The sequence below is a fragment of the Parasteatoda tepidariorum genome, chromosome 7 (genome assembly GCF_043381705.1).
Source record: "Parasteatoda tepidariorum isolate YZ-2023 chromosome 7, CAS_Ptep_4.0, whole genome shotgun sequence".
In the NCBI taxonomy this organism is placed as follows: Eukaryota; Metazoa; Arthropoda; class Arachnida; order Araneae; family Theridiidae; genus Parasteatoda; species Parasteatoda tepidariorum.
Genome location: NC_092210.1, coordinates 11,766,670 through 11,784,075, shown reverse-complemented (window position 1 = coordinate 11,784,075; position 17,406 = coordinate 11,766,670). Strand labels below are relative to the sequence as shown.

Here is a 17,406-nt window from a genome sequence, read left to right as displayed (position 1 = left end):
ATAAAATATTCAGTTATAACTCAAATTTAAATAGAAATTTATATTTCTGTGTTTTTATAGTATAAGAGAAAATGAGAAAATGAATAGAGTAAATGGTGTTCTTTGTTTCATGCGAAGAATTTTTTTTTTTACGTCCTTCATTTGAAAGATTTAATGTTCAACAGTTATTTCGAGCCTATTTTGCACTTTTAAGTTTTTTATTAATAGTTATATTTTTAAGTTAAGTGCTAGGAAAAAATAAACCTAATATTTACTCTCTAGAAATAAATCTAGTAAGAAAAAAGTTTTGTTTTATTAGTAGAAGTTTATTACAACTATTATTGAAAATGAGAAGTTTACGTCTGCTTTGATAATGTAACGATTAGAGACAGTGTTAAGTAGTTTTTATGTATAAATTTCTACTTAATCTGGATTAGCAAATGGGGTGGATTTATTTATTCTCTGGAAAATATTTTAGTAAGAAAAAACAATTCTGCTTTATTAGTAGAAATTTTTAAAAAACTAATATTGAAAATGCGAAATATACGCATGCTTTTACAGTGTAACGATTTAAATTACAGTGTAGTGTAGTTTTTATCTATAAATTTTTCCCTTTATTTCGCTTTGAAAATAAGTTGGATTAATTTATTCTCTAGAAAACAATTGGGTAATTATTTCGCTTTATTATTTTGAAAAAATTATTTTGTTTTATTAGTTGATATTTATAAAAACTAGTATTGAAAATGCAAAATTTATGCATGCTTTGACAATGCAACGATTTGAAATACAGTACAAGGTAGTTTGTTATTTGTCTGATTTTTTTTTTTCAAATGTGACATTTTCCCGTGGAACTGTTCCTTACTATTGTTTGCAAATAGATACTAGTCGCATTGTCGGAATTTTTATTAAAAAAGTAGCACAATAAACAAAAAATCCTTTCTGCTAATCGGGATGTTTTCCACCGAAACCACTCTTCACGTTTTACTGAACATCTTGAAGGTATGGCTTATCATTATAATGCCTCAACCCTTTCAATTTTTTTAATACACCATCATATGATGTCAAAATTAATAGTTTTCTAAACTTTCACTAGTTATAAACATAATAATTACAGAAACATCCTATTACGCGTTTTTTTCCCATCAAAACAAAAACTCTTTAAGAACCCCCGGTTCTTTTAAATTAACCTTAACACTGCCTGAAACCCCTCAATTTTTAATTTACCATCATATTTCGGAACTAAGGAGTTCCAAAATTTTCACTGCATTAAATAGCAATAAATAAAAACATCCTATTGCTCATACATCGAAATTATATATTTTTCCTTTACCAAAAACGTTATCCTGAAAAAATTGAAAGTGTGGCTTTTCATTATATCACTCCAAGCACTTAAATTTTCTAATATACTATCATGATATCGAAATGCTATATATGATCACTTGACTTTCTACAGTAGCCAGACTTCTGTCAGCCATAAAAGATAACTTGGATTTCTAGGAAGAGGGAAAACCGAATATCCCTCATAATTCTAAGAAAATCCAGACCTGCTTATGCACCCCTTATAGAGGTGATCAATATCAGACGGGAGTCAGGAGGGTGGTATTTTGACTACCGTTTCACACTTCCCCCGCTGTTCAAAACATAGCTACCCCGCCCACTTATCTGGACTTTGAAAAGATGAAGCTGACCCTTTCGAACTTTGTCTACAAGACCTCAACGCGTGACCACGGATCCTTGACCTTGTGCGCTATCCGTCTTTGAAGATAAGGCTAGAGAATTGTGACAAATACGTGCAAACAATACAATTGTTAGGTTAGCAGGACTTTGCTTCAGAGGACGAATACGTGTTGGTGGTGAGGGAATGTGTTTAACCTAGTGTGACACATACTTGAGCCATTTTGCTGTTGATAATGCTGGTCATTGTGGTATGGTAATGTTGATAATATTTCAGCTCAAGAGAAGTTTAGTGAGTACTTTAATATTGGAATTTATATAGAAATAATCTTTATCATTTTCTTAAGTGTTATTTATTTATTTATTAATTTGATTTTAACAAATATTTTTTCTTTAAATTTGATTATTTTGTCAATTTCAGTATATTGAATTTTTGATTTGTGTTTAAAATAGCACTAGAAGTTGGCGGTTAAAAATTAAACAACATNTACCTAAATATGCCTGATGTTTTAAGTAAAAATGTATGCAAAATTTTGTTTTAATATTGGAATTTATATCGAAATAATCTTTATCATTTTGTTATTTATTTATTAATTTGATTTTAACAAATATTTTTTCTTTAAATTTGATTATTTTGTCAATTTCAGTATATTGAATTTTTGATTTGTGTTTAAAATAACACTAGAAGTTGACTGTTAAAAATTAAACAACATTAGACAAGGATGTTTAACTACAAACAGTTTCAAGTAGTAATGGGTTTAACAAAATGTTGCTCCTTATATAGTTAAACACGGGGGAAAAATATGTGATTGGCAATATTAAACCTTTTCTAAGATTTATTTTTTATTTCTTTTATAACCGGCTGCCTACCTACCTAATTCTAAGTTAATGACTATCAATGTTCAACTCCGTAGCCCTGTAATTTTGGAACACAATCCAGAAGACGAACTCGAATTGACTAGCGATGGTTGGTCGATAAGAATTCTGCCCCCGGCTCGCACCGACCACAGTGATCACGTAAACTATCCTCAATGGTAGACGGAACATGGGTTAGTGTCCCCTTGCCCAGAATCGTGCGAGATTTTCGTGGTTTTCCTCCATGTAACTGAAATGCGGATTAGTTCCATCAAAAAGGTCTTTCAAGTAAATTTCTTCCAATACTTGATCCTGGAGTTCCATTGTTTTCTGGATTGGTTCAAAATTACAAAGCTACGAAATTGACCATTGTTAGTCGTAAACTTAAAATTGGTCGGCTGTTCGATGACGGTTATAAAATTAAATAAAAATTACACCTACAACTATTATTTTCACTTCCAGTGTAAAAAGATTACTCTTTTTAAACATTTAATTATTTGATCTTTAAATACAAGAAATGATTTTATTACCTGAAAATATTCTGAATGTTTATTTTTTTTTTGGGGGGGGGAAGAAGATAGAACTTATTTAATTATTTCATAAATAAAGAGAAATAGTAGTTATTTTCTGCATCTTGGAAAGTCTTTTACCTCTTTTAAAGAGCATAAAGAAAGTCATCCTGTCTACTAATTGAGTAGGTATACAAAGATAATGTAAACACCGCCCTCTTTTGTGTTGATTACCTATTAAAGGGCGTTTTGTTTACAATTTTCCTTTCAAAACGCACACCTGGGAACTTCATAAAAGGGAAAGCTTCTTTTTTTCGCTTTTATTTTTATTATCTTCTCTGAGTCACAATGTTTATCTCGAGTTGTTTTTTTAAAACTAATTTCAATATCGTTAAAATTAGAATTTTCTATTCTGAATATAAGAAGTTTTCAACTCATATCACTTTTTGTAGATCAACTCTGAATATTCGTAACTCATATTCAGTTTCGTCACATAATGAATTCTTGCATTCTGAGTTTTTTACTTAATTGATTTTTACGCGTCAAAGACAAGCTTATTCTGAGTTTTTTTTTTTTTTTTTTAAACTTGTGCACGTTTTAGTTTTTGCAAGTAATGAACTCTTCTATGAAGATTTAGTTTTTAGTTAACTCAGAGCAATTTTGGCTTGTCCACGTTTTAGTTTTAAAAAATAATGAACTCCTCTATTCGGAATATTTTTATTTTTCCACTTTATTTACTCTGAATAAATTAAGTTCGACCTCTCTTAAATTTTGTCAGAAAATAAAGTCTTGTTTAGAGTAATTCTCAGCTTTAAACTAATTTTTGGTTACGCCTAACATTTCGCACTGAACTTTCTATTCTAAGGTAAGTACGCATCTCGAAAATTCCTGTAAAAACAAAGTTAAGCTTAAATTAAAAACCATGTTAAAAATCATTGTACTTTAAATTTATTTACTTTTAAACTAATAAAAACTTCCCAAGTTATATGAATTACTGGCGTAACGATTTGTCTGTCTGGATTCGACCAAAGAGGTCCCGAGAGAAAAATTTATCTGGGATGGTTGAATTTGACTCAAATTTTTTATTCTTCCTAAAAAAATGGTTGATAACTATTTAATATGTTTTATTCTATTTTTAATTGATCATTTTTTAATTTAAAATATTTTTTTAAAAGGTTTTAATTTTTATAAACTAATAAATTAATAGATATTTATTTTTTAATTAAAATTTCATAAATTTTTTTAAAATTAGAAATTAATAAAAATCTTATTTTTTATTTTAAATGTATGGATTATTTAAAATTTTATAATTTATAATAAGTATTTTTTTTTGTAAATAGGTATTTTTAGTTTGCTCACATTTTAATTTTAGCCCCTATTTTAATTTCTTCGATTCCGAATACTTTTAGTAAATAAATTCATCCTAAATTTAGCCGATATTAAACTCATCTAAACTTATGTTACCTTTTTATGATTTCTATAAGAAATATTTTAAAATTAGCTTTCAAATTTTACATAACTTACAAATTCTCATTGAAAGTAAAATGTAANTTCTGCATCTTGGAAAGTCTTTTACCTCTTTTAAAGAGCATAAAGAAAGTCATCCTGTCTACTAATTGAGTAGGTATACAAAGATAATGTAAACACCGCCCTCTTTTGTGTTGATTACCTATTAAAGGGCGTTTTGTTTACAATTTTCCTTTCAAAACGCACACCTGGGAACTTCATAAAAGGGAAAGCTTCCTTTTTTTCACTTTTATTTTTATTATCTTCTCTGAGTCACAATGTTTAGCTCTCGTTGTTTTTTTTAAAACTAATTTCAATATTGTTAAAATTAGAATTTTCTATTCTGAATATAAGAAGTTTTCAACTCATTTCACTTTTTGCAGATCTATTCTGATATTCGTAACTCATATTCAGTTTCGTCACATTATGAGTTCTTACATTCTGAGTATATTGAAATTTTTTTACTTAATTGATTTTTACGCCTCAAAGACACGCATATTCAGAGTTTTTTTTTTTTTAAACTTGTGCACGTTTTAGTGTTTGCAAGTAATGAACTCTTCGATGAAGGTTTAGTTTTTGTACATTATGAAACTCAGAGCAATTTTAGCCTTAGTTTTAAAAAATAATGAACTCCTCTATTCGGAATATTTTTATTTTTCCACTTTATTTACTCTGAATAAATTAAGTTCGACCTCTCTTAAATTTTGTCAGAAAAAAAAATTTTGTTTTGAGTAATTCACTACTCTTATTTTTGGTTACGCCCAACATTTCACACTGAACTTTCTATTCTAAGATAAGTACGCATCTCGAAAATTCCTTTTAAAACAAAGTTAAGCTTAAATTAAAAACCGTGTTAAAAAACATTGTAGAGGTTACATATTAGTCGCCTTATATGCTCCTATGGTAAAATACGCCACATTAAAGTTTTAAAATTATTTACTTTTAAACTAATAAAAACTTCCCTAGTTATATGAATTAGTGGCGTAACGGTTTGGCTGTCTGGATTCGATCAAAGAGGTCCCGAGAGTAAAATCTATCTGGGATCTTGAATTTGACTTGATTTTTTATTTTTCCTAAAAAAATGGTTGATAACTATTTAATATGTTTTATTCTATTTATAATTGATTATTTCTTAATTTAAATTATTTTTTGAAAGGTTTTAATTTTTATAAACTAATAAATTATAGATTTTTTAATTGAAATTTCATAAATTTTTTCAAAATTAGAAATTAATAAAAATCTTATTTTTTATTTTAAATGTATAGATTATTTAAAATTTTATAATTTATAATAATTATTTTTTTATAAATAAGTATTTTTAGTTTGCCCATATTTTAATTTTAGCCCCTATTTTAGTTTCTTCGATTCCGAATACTTTTAGAAAAAAAAATTTATCCTAAATTTAACCGATATTAAACTCTTCTAAACTTATGTTGCCTTTTTATGATTTCTATAAGAAATATTTAAAAATTAGCTTTAAAATTTTACATAACTTACGAATTCTCATTGAAAATAAAATGTAATTCGAAACAACTTTTTACAGCATCAAATTTGCGTCCTTACATGGAATTGAGGGTACTTAAAACTCAAAATAAATAATCACATGTTCAAAACGCGATAACGATGTACATTAGGTTGCTCTGTTATGTTGGTCAGCTTATATCAGCATAAATTTTGAATCATAAATAAACAAATGACAGTTAAAATGTTATAGCTTGGGACCCTTTTAGGAATTTTTAGCATGGACATAAAAATCGCTATCGCCCATCTTGAATTTACGTCAAAAATGATAGCTGAAAAAAAGTACCGTTATAAAAATATCAAGTAGGGCTGTTACCTTGTTACGAAATATTCACTCATCATGCCAAACTTCAAGACTTATCCCTATCTAGATGGAACTGCTAACATCGCAACAGTCCTATCTCCCCAAGAATTTAATCAAAATATCCCTGCAGGACATAAATATTCCCTCGCTACAGATATTCTCCTCTTCAGTCCAAGGTAACAGGATAATTTTTATTATGTCTTTTTGGCGACATTTAAAGTTTTTTTTCCCCTTTAACTTGTATCGTTTTTCCTTCTCACGTCCGTGATATGGAATTCGGTCTTGTGGCCTGGAGGGCTATCTTGCAAAAGAGAGAAAGCCATATTTCGAATTAGAATGAGTTCATCTGGAACATTTTTACCTCAGCGTCTTGCAATCTAATTTAGCTTGTTACCATCAGATTGCTCGCACGTTTTCCCCTAGATTCGGTGGAAAATCTCTTTTACCTAAATATGCGGCAACGCTATATATGGCATATGAGATTTTAAAGGTCACGATATTTCTGTGATTGAGAATTAGGTTAGTTTGGGTAGTTAGTGGCTGTTTCAGTTTGATTGTATTTTTTCGATATTTAAGGCGTAATTGGAGAACTTTGAGGAAAAAATAAGCATTTTAAGTTACAAATTGAAAATACTCGATTTTTTGGGCTAAGATAACGTGTTAATTTGCATTTTGAAAATACTAAATTTTTTAGGTTTTAGGACATGTTTTGATTGAAAACAAGCATTAAGAATTTGTTTATCTTTTATGGTTTTTGAATAAAACAGTTTTCCATTATTTTTTTAGTAATTTTCTTAAGTTTCTACACATACATTTGAAAGTTAATTTTTTTTAACTCGCAAAAATGTCATAATTAATATATTCCTTAATTAAATAATATGAAAGAAATTAATATTAGAAATATAATACGAAATTAATTAGTTTCAATGAGATAAAGAAATTTAGATCTAAGGGTGTTGTGCCTGGTCCTGTGTAATGAGTCCTATTATGCCATGAAATACTGTGGTTTGTGTGTGGTTTTGATATTCACTGGTTTTTCCCATTTTTTTTTTTAAATTCCTGCTTGAAAAATGGAGTCTTAAATTAAAAAATTTTAAAGAAAAAAGATTATTTATCCTAATTTTATTCCTTTGTTGGTTCAAAGTATTCTATTATAATCTGAATCATGATATTCTTTAATTCAATTTAAATGCGTATTTTTTATGTGCTGGTAGACTTTTTAATTGTGGTATGGTTTTTCAAAGTCGGGCTTTGGAAATACAGCCATGTACTTTTATGAAAGAAAAATATGAAAAATTAGTACTCCATGCCAAAATTTTTTTCAAAATTAAGTCTTCAACCTTTTTAAATTAAAAAAGAAGAAGGATTTTTTCTTTAAATCTTTGAAAAAATATTTTTTAATCAAATTGATTTTTCTCCCAACATTATTAAATTACATCTGATACAGAATACTAAACATCACAATAATACATGGAACTGTTCTTGCGTTCCAAAATACATCAATTTGTGTCTTATACTTTCTCAAGTTCTACTGAACCGATTAATTTAAAGCGAGAACTCAGAAGACTACATGCACCCACAGTGTTTTCATCTCAGAAAAAAAATGGGTGAGAATTTCTCACCCTTTCTCAGAAACAGGGTGAGATTTCAAAAAGTTAAGTGAGATTTCAAAAATTTAAAAAAAAAAAAAGTAAAGAGACTTGAAAAAAAATAAAATTTCTTTAATTATGATGCATTTTTAACATCTTCTAATTTTTAAAGCATTGAATATTTTTGCTGCATCATCCTATGGAAAATGTTCTACATCTACTTTTTCATCAGCTATTCTCATTAGGTTGCTCAAATGCGTATTTGTTTCGTTTTGATCGCTTCTACCCACATTTGTTTCATTTTCATTTGTCCGTTTCGGAGTAGAAGATATTGGCTTTACAAGGTATTTGTCCATCTTACATTAACGAGCAAAAACTTTTAACGTCTTACATGAAGAAACCTTACCTACGGTAAACACGTGGTTGCAGAGAAATGCGTTCTGAAAGAGGTTCCATGGTTCTGAAGGATGGTGTTCTGTTGTTCTTAAAGGTTCTGAACAATACTGGTAAATAGGGAANGCAAGCTCTGTCGCTTTGGGGAGGATATGGACCTGCCCATATTTCCGTCTGTCCTGAGCTCATCTCCACTACTGTGTGTGGACGCTACTGGGAGGCTAGGCCCGTATGGGCTAAGCATGTCACTATGCATTCTATTCCATTTATCTCTTTTTGCCTTGTTTTTCTCGTTATTTCATCCTTTTTGTTCTTTTAATTTGGCCTGACAATGGAAATTTAAAAAAAAATATTACTGGTGTCATCTTTAAAATATGTGAAAAGTTGAATCAGCTTTTGTTAAATTTGAAACAATGGCTAACTCTTAACCAATAAGAAAATTCCATTTCGTTTTTCAGTGATACCGTTCGCACGGTTCGTCATGGAATGTTCTAATGTCGACAGTGACCTTCTTCATGATTCGAACTATCTGTGTGCCGAATTCCATCGATTTAGGTTAGACGGCTTAGGAGGATAAAGGATACACACACGCGAACATTTATTTTTGTATGTATAGATATGAAATGCGCTTAATTATCCAAAATCTTTCATAGCAAGTAAAAACGGCGCTTTAATATTCAATCATTATGTAATAGTAAGATAAAAATAAGTAAATAAATATGAATGGTATCTTTCTCGATGATTGAATGAGGGCCAATAAGGTTTATAGCTCTTTCTGTCGGGATAGAAATATAAAATTTTAGACTGTTGACATTTTGGAGTTGACTCAATTGCAATTCTAGTAAGTGCAGAACATAAAAAAGTCATAAAATGTAAGAGGGTTTGAAAAGATTGTTGAAGAAAATCTTTCAAATTGATCTAAAAAATAAAACTCATTAAACAAATTCAGTTTGATAAGAAACTAGAAACACTTCAATCTTTAAATTTCTAAAAGGAAAGATAGTTCTTCTTCGTAATATATATTTTTTGAAACATAATTTTTAAAGTCATGAAAGCAATATTTGCAATGGAAAATTTAGATTTATTTCTGAGATGAAAATTTGAAATTTCGATTGGTGTTAAAAATGCAGAATGGTTAGAGATAAATTATTACGATTATAATAAAATGCAAGTTAAATTTGCAAACTCCAATTTAAATTTTTTAAAATCAATAAACAAATATATTGCAATAATTTGTTGAGCAACACATTATTACAATATATGTGTTTATTACGAAGGAAAAAGCTTTCAATAGTATTAGAAAAATAGCTAAAATTAAAATCTAAATTCTAATTTTTACGCGACTTCTCGGAATAGGCTTTACGTATTCAAGCTTGTTGTTTACCAGCTTCGATAAAATATAATATACTGCAATTAGGGCTTCAAATAGATTCTTTAAAGTGCTATTGTTAAAAATATTTTCAGAAACATTTGCTAGGCTGCAAAGTATATAACTATTTTTTTGTAACAACACTGAGAGCAATGGCCAAAAATCAATCTCTGAAGTTGCACAAATAAATACAAAAATAAATAAATAAAAAACATAAAATAAAAAAACAAACAATTAAATAAACGGTCTACCCTGAATAAATTTTGATCAAATAAATTAATAAGTGTAAACGATATTTTAAATTATGAAATCATATACAAAAACGTATTCTTTCTAAATAAACATACCTTTTTTTTGACGGATTCGGATTTCTGACCTCCAAAATATTCGCAATCTGGGAAATATGGTCCCAATAGTTTGGTCTGGTGAGGGTTTCAAAATTTGGACCCTTTAATGCTAATTTTACTTTTTGCTTATTTCGCTATATCTCAAGAACTTTTAAAGCGAATTGAAAATTTTTTTGATCACCCTTTAAAATTTTGTTTATCCAAAGATAATTTCATGAAAAAAATAACTTTTAGTAAATATTTATTGTTTTATTCAATGAAGATCGAAAAAAACTTTGAATTGTAAGGCATCAAATTTTTTACATCATTTCAAAGAACGCAATTTTACATGACAAAATACATAATTTGTGCAAGACCGGTTGAATAGTTCCTCCGAAATTGAATTTCAAGAAAGTCTGACACTTAAAATTCAATTTCTCAAGAGTTATTTGACCACTTTTGCTTACATTTTGTATTTTGCCATGCAAAATAAATTCTTTAAAACTATGCAAAAAATTGTAAGCCTTAAAACTCAACAATTTTCGACCATTAATAAATTAAATAATAATAAATAATGAATATTTACTAAAAATAATTTTTTGCATGAAATTATCTTTGGGTAAATGAGTTTTATGAGTGGGTGCAATTTTTTTTGAATTGCTTCATTAGTTTTGAAAATATGACTGAAAACGCAAAAAGCGAAATTAACATTAAGGGGTACGAACTTTGGATCGCTCTCCTGACCAAACTATGGGGACCACATTTCCCAGATTGCGGCTGCCCCCTATATTTTGAAGATAAAGAATCCAAATATGTAAAAAAAATTATATGTTTATTCAGAGAAAGTGCGTTTTTGTGTCTGATTTCGTAACTTAATTAATAGTTAGCACTAATTAGTTAGCATATTTCAAGGTCACCCCCAGGAACGATTAAGAGTGACACTTAGTTTGTGAAAATCCGATCATTAGAACAAAAGTTATTCAGGGTGATATCTTTTTTTTCTTTGCGGACTATACAGATAAAATATATTCACTATTTTCCAAGTGATATGATGGTATCAGGGTTGCGAAAATAAAAAATGAACAAAAATAGTTGCTTTTAGCAGCCTCAAGCATGAAAATAGTTGCCTAAAACTATGAAAATAGTTGCCTAAAGCTATGAAAATAGTTGCCTAAAGCTATGAAAATAGTTGCCTGAACAGGAACAAAAATGTATCAAAAATAGTAGCCAAATAACTAAAATTATAGCTCAATTGTCAAATACTATGATCAGGACTAGGTGATGCCGCAAATTTTAAATCGTGATACATCGTCCGTTAGACATCGCGATTTAGCATATGTTCAAAAATTACCTATGGGAAATCTTAAAATCAATCAAAAATAAATAAAAAGGATAAATCTATTACAAAAGAAAATATTAATTCTAAACATATTCTACTATGACATCAATATCATTGCTTAATTTTTTCAATTAAATTAATAAAGAAGTTAAAGTAAAAGCAAACCCCAGCTTTATTTCATTTTTCTTAAATTAAAAATGATTTAAGATTTATTGGTTTAAAAATAATAATACTGTAACAAATTATTTTACATACATGCATTAAAAATTAAAAGAAGAAAGAAAACGAAAGTGGAAAACAAACCAAAGAAATGTTTACTTTAGAAAAAAATTTTTTTTTAAATTATTTGTTGAAAAAAAAAACACATGCTTTTGAAACATCATTAGACCCTTTTTCATTTAATTATTTAAAATGATAAAAAGTAGTATTAACTAATGGTCAAATTCTGTACTTAATAAATGTAAAAATATTTTTACTTACTTATTATTTTCTTTTTTGAAAATAAAATCGACTAAAGATTTATTTGTTTAAAAAAGATACTGACTATCTAACAAATTGTAAAACAAACAAGTATTGAAAGAATTTTAATAAAAATTAAAAAAAAATATTTAAGTACTAATGTTAAATTATTAAAAAGCGTCAAAACATTACTAAACTCTTTATTTAATTTTTAAAAAAAATTATTTGTTTTTTCAACTAATAGTCAAACTTTTTTAAAACTTTGTCTTCAATTTATCAAAAATAAAAGCAAATTAAATAAAGGTAAGCTTTGTTTTAATTTTTTTTATAATTAAAAATGACTTAACATTTATTGGTTTAAAAATAATCAAATTATTATGATTACCTAAATTTACTAAATTTTTTAAAAAAACTAGCTTCTTATGACAAAGTTAAATACAAAATATGCCTATTAAATTGTATCGCTTAAAATGAAAAACAATAATTGAAAAAAATCAATGAAGAATCTTTTTTTTATTTATATTTTCTTTTCATTGATCTATTGAGTTCAGAAAGAAAATTTAAGATAACAGTGATTGTGCAGCAATCGCAAAGTAACAGGTCTAGTAAAAAAAATTGACATGAATCGTTAAATCCAGACAGATTAAAAATGGTATGAAATAATGCAGAACGAAACGATCGCTAAGTAGCAAAAGTCTCACTGAAAATAATTTACAAGAAACCCGACAATTATTTCCAACGAAATAAAATGCACAACGATTGCAAAATGACTTAGTCCCATTGAAAATAATCTTCAAAAAACACAAAATCCCCAAAGTAAAAAATGGACCTAAAGAAACTATGCATTGAGTTCTATATTACAGCGCTGATCCTCGCATGAAACCGGAAGTTCTGATTCAATTCGCTCTTTGTCATTCAATATCACGAAACTAACATCATCTTTATAGCAAAACGAAATCAACATCTCTGCAGCTAGACGAAATCAAAATCGTCTTTGTCAGTTCGGTAACAGCGTTAGCCTAGTCAAGGCTCCTTGCATATTAAATCATTAAACCGCGATTGTAGTCTTATTCCGGCGGCTTAAATCAGATTTCTGATGCATCGCCTAAAACGAAAGTCACTACATCGGCCTACTGGTTTATGCGTTAAATCGATGTTTCACAATACATCGTTTTATAGCCCAGTCCTAACTATGCTCCAATTAAAAAAAAAAAGTTTTGTACAAATATAAAAGGTANACCGTGATTGTTGTCTTATACCGGCGGCTTAAATCAGATTTCTGATGCATCGCCTAAAACGAAAGTCACTACATCGGCCTACCAATATATCCGTTAAATCAATATTTCGCGAAACATCAATTTATCGCCCAGTCTTAACTATGCTCCAATTAAAAAAAAGTTTTGTACAAATGCAAAAGGTATACATATTAGAAAATAGGTACCTAAATAAAAGTCGAATTACAATAAAAAATGAATGTTAATAGAAGGAAAAAACAATTAAAAATAACAAAATTGCCCCTCAGAGAGAAAATATAAAAAATACTTTATTAAATATAATGGATATTTAAATTTTTGGCTTTTTGGACATAAATGATTGTATAAAAGTTTGCCTTCTTTTATTAACGTTCTGAAAAGCAGCATTCATTTTTGCGAAAAAACTTCACTAAGTCTCCTAATAGTTGCTTTTTAAGCCTTTTCAGGCAAAAAAAAGTCGCCAAAGTCCTAAGGCCGAAAATAGTAGCAAATAGTTGCATTTAATAGTCTGCGGCAACCCTGTGGTATTGAAGATTGGTTTTTAATTATTTCATTTGTATATTCAGTATAAAGTCTTCGAAACTCATTGCACTTTTCTTTAATTATTTTTTTCAATCAAAAATGAAAAATCAACAAGTATTGATAACTGTATGAGTTTGGTAACCAAAAGCTAGATTTTCAATATTATTTTACTCCTCTCCTAATGCAAATTAGCAGCTTATTTTTTGGATATAATATATCTTGGATATATCTGCAAACTCCATAATCTTATTTTCTAACACCTGTAAAAAATTTATGGAATTTTGTGAGTTTTGCTTTGAAACATTTCCTAGTCGGCTTTTAAAGTGAAGTCAGATTCTTTTTTTTAAAAAAAATTATGTATATTTTAGACATATTATGCAGTGATGTGGTTTATAGGTCAAAATTTTTTTACACCCCTGAGAAAGAGAGGCACAGGTTATATTTTGGAAATTACTAAAGTATTAAATAACAATAAAAACAATTATGTAAAATGTTTTTTTTTTAGATTAAAATTTAATTAATTTGCCAATAGGGTAAATTGTTCCTTGAAATCCAACATTTAAAGTTCTTTGAATGACCAACCTTTGACTCAACTGATTTTTTTTCACAGAACATAATAGTGGAGAGTTTCACTACATTTGGTTCAAATTACATTGGATAATTTAGGCTCTACTGTAAATACTTTTCTTGATTTTGGGAATTGTTATGGAGTTTTTGAACTCTTTCAGATTGCCACCCTGTTATAATAATAATTAACAACTTACACCAATGCTTTGTCCTCGAGGAGTATTTATCACTGTAGGGGAAGCATTTCCACCTAAAAATAAAAGCATCTAGTAAATGAATAAAATAATAATAATAAAAAAAATTGAATGTATTATAAATTAACATAGAATATAACAGTACTTAGACAAAATTTTTCTTCTGAAATGTCTGCTGCTTAGCAATTGTGAAGGAAAAATAATCTGGTATTGAAGAGAGAAATCAAAGAATTTTAATCTCTTCTTAGTTGTGGTACAAAATAGAATGAGTTTCAGAATAAAGAATTACGGTAATTAATTATTTACAAAGCTAAGCAGATTATGACTAAACATTATCTGATATATGTTTGCAGCAATATTCTAGAAAGAATATTCTAGCAGCAATATTCTTGCTCTTTTTAAAATGTTACTCTTTTTGTTTCAAAATCAAAATTTCCTTTTAAGGTTAGAAAACCAAAAGATCTTCATGTAAGAAATTTTCATACACTCTTAAAGCTTAAATTTTAAGCAGTAAAAAGATTTTTTTTCTTTGTAACCTATCATATTTTCCTAAATTACAAATAGGACAATCATACCTTTTTAGTTCAGTCTAGATGATTAAACAATCACTGTGTTAAAATTAAAAAGTTTTATTAATTCACATTTTTTGTTGAACTAAGGATTTTTTATTTCTTGCATTTATTTTAACTTCATTTAAGATACAAAAGTTTCTTGATCTGCAATTTGATTAATTAGTTGTGTTACATCAAACAAAATTACTTAGTTTGCCTGAATTACAGTTTACAAAAATTTTATAAGTGACATCAAAAGCTGCATCAAACAAATCCACTGTTGGTAAAATTTTGTAAAAATAAATTTAAAAAAAGTTCACCTTTGGGATTTGCAGGCCTGAAATGAGTGACGACATTTGGTCTGAACTGAGTTTTAGCAAGTAAACTAGGCGGCAATTGTACAGCAATTATACGGCCATCTGGCAGTCTGAGATAAACGCCTTTCGGAGTTCTCAGTACAAGTACATCCTGACCTGCAGGTATGACAACAGGTGGTGCTCCAGGAGTCAAAACAGGAATGCTTACATCTAGAAATACAAAAGTAGATTATTCTGCATTGCAAATTATAAACATGCTGTTAAAATTTATGAAGGTATACAAAAATTAAAATTACTAAACCTGCGTTTTACAATTTAATATAAGACTTAAAAAAATTGAATATTTACATATTTAAAAACAAATTTGCATGTGTAACAAATTAAAAAGTAAGAAATTGCTTAAATTTTTTTTATTTTCACACATCACAGAAAACTACTTAAAACTGTCCTCATCAATAGAACAGATTTTCATAAAATTTAATTAAAATCAAAATAAGCAGAAAATTAGCCTAATGCAAATTCAAGATTTTAAGGAAGCACATAGATTTTACATATCTTTGATAAAATCTTCCAAAAACTATTGGAAAATTTGAATTTCTAAATCAGCAATTCTTAATTGTCATGATCTAAATTAGATTGAAACTCATTTGATTTTTTTAACCAAGCTAAAAATTCTAATAACCAAGAAATTTTTAAGCCTTGTCATTTGAAAAACACTATATTTAATTGCTTGATTATCTTTCCTATTTTGAATCTTACACCAAGCATTGGGCTCTCAACTAGAATTTGCTAAATCTTCATTAAGTTGATACATTTGATAAGTTAACTCAGTCTCACGTTTACACATGTCTGGCTCATTAAACATCACTAAATAAAATAAAAAATTTAAAGACAGCTTTTACATAAAACACATATTAAATGTGTTAGTTTAATATGTTTGTCTATAGATAGCAGCACAAATGCTAATGTAGATGGCAGTCGTGTTGTCATGAATGCAGTCTCTCCTTTGTGTAAATAAAATACTAGTCTAGTTTCAGTCTCCACCTAGGTATGTTGTTACAATTCTTTCTTGTGACCTGCATGCTTAATTATTGAGTTAATTGTTCAACACACAAGCACCTATAAAAAAAATCTTTTTTTTGTAATTTACAAGATAAATTTTCATTAAATTACTTAGTTTTGTAAACAATAACTAAATCTTTTCTCTGCATCTTTCAATGTAAAAAATTAAGCTTAAAAACATCAATGAACGATGGTTTAATATAAACCTCCACAAACATTCTGTGTTTAAAGAGAAACAAGTGCTGTATGCATAAGAGGAGCTTCTGCTTGCGAGAAAACACTTGATATTGTGAAAAGAGGTAAAGCACTTAACAAAAAGAGCCTCAAACTTGCTTCAAATCATTAAAGTTTACAAATGAGCTCTGAACACAAAGATTTTGCATTAATCTTTTTGAGATAACAGTCAGAACATTTGATGTGCCAGAGACAATCATCACTTCTGCCACGGGCAATTCAAAAATCTATATCGCATGCTTAGTAAAATACACAAATTGCTGAAAGATTAGATTTTTTTAAAACATCAGGGTTCCTTCACTATTTTGATAAAACAATATCCTGACTTTTGCAGGTTTTTCCTGACCTTTTACGTTAAAATAACTGACCCGCCGTTTCCCACTCCAACAAAACTTTTAATATTTATGCAGAAGGAAGATTTAGGGTGCCATTTTTGTTGAGATGGTGGAATATTAAGGTGTGGGTGGAGTTTGTATGGGTATAGTGGGCCAGTTGAAGATAGTAGTGATGAAAATAATACTTGAACCGGATCAGAATTAATAAAAAGCTTTTATTTCATATATTTGCAGAGCTCGAGGTACCAAATATAAATATTATCCATAAGAATTTCAGTTGAATCAATTTTGCATAATAATATTAATAAGGACAGGCCATGGGAGATAAATCCCCCACAACCTGCCTAATCAAAAGCCAAATTAAAAAGTACATGTAATTTGTTCCCAACGGACACAGAAGCATGGGTAGGAGATCCAAAATTGGCGATTTAATAAATTATAACATAGCCAAAACAAAGCCAACTAGCATATCAATATTGGGTTTAAAATAATACCTTGGCGATCACGAGTCGCCAACAAATTTATGAGAATTATTACAACCATGCAAC

At 28.4% G+C, this 17,406-nt stretch overlaps 2 protein-coding genes across 9 annotated transcripts in view; one reads left to right on the top strand and one right to left on the bottom strand.

Moving 5' to 3' along the window:
* Window positions 1-17,406, top strand: part of LOC107445477 (pro-interleukin-16) — a 202,396-nt gene that overhangs the window by 103,732 nt on the left and 81,258 nt on the right. Inside the window, exon 1 of one of the 8 annotated variants that reach the window (XM_071183071.1) lies at window positions 1,435-1,945. The exons of 6 other annotated variants lie outside the window; for them this stretch is intronic. The gene's annotated coding sequence lies outside the window, so the exon portion shown is untranslated. Of the gene's footprint in view, window positions 1-1,434; window positions 1,946-2,145; window positions 2,175-17,406 lie in introns of those variants that run through there. One more of the 8 variants, XM_071183072.1, reaches the window with a different exon arrangement.
* Window positions 14,117-17,406, bottom strand: part of LOC107437471 (uncharacterized) — a gene marked incomplete at its 5' end in the record, with an annotated part of 30,419 nt that continues 27,129 nt past the window's right edge. The window contains 2 exon segments of the mRNA XM_043042551.2: window positions 14,117-14,415; window positions 15,231-15,437. Coding sequence (XP_042898485.1) covers window positions 14,351-14,415; window positions 15,231-15,437 — 272 coding nt within the window.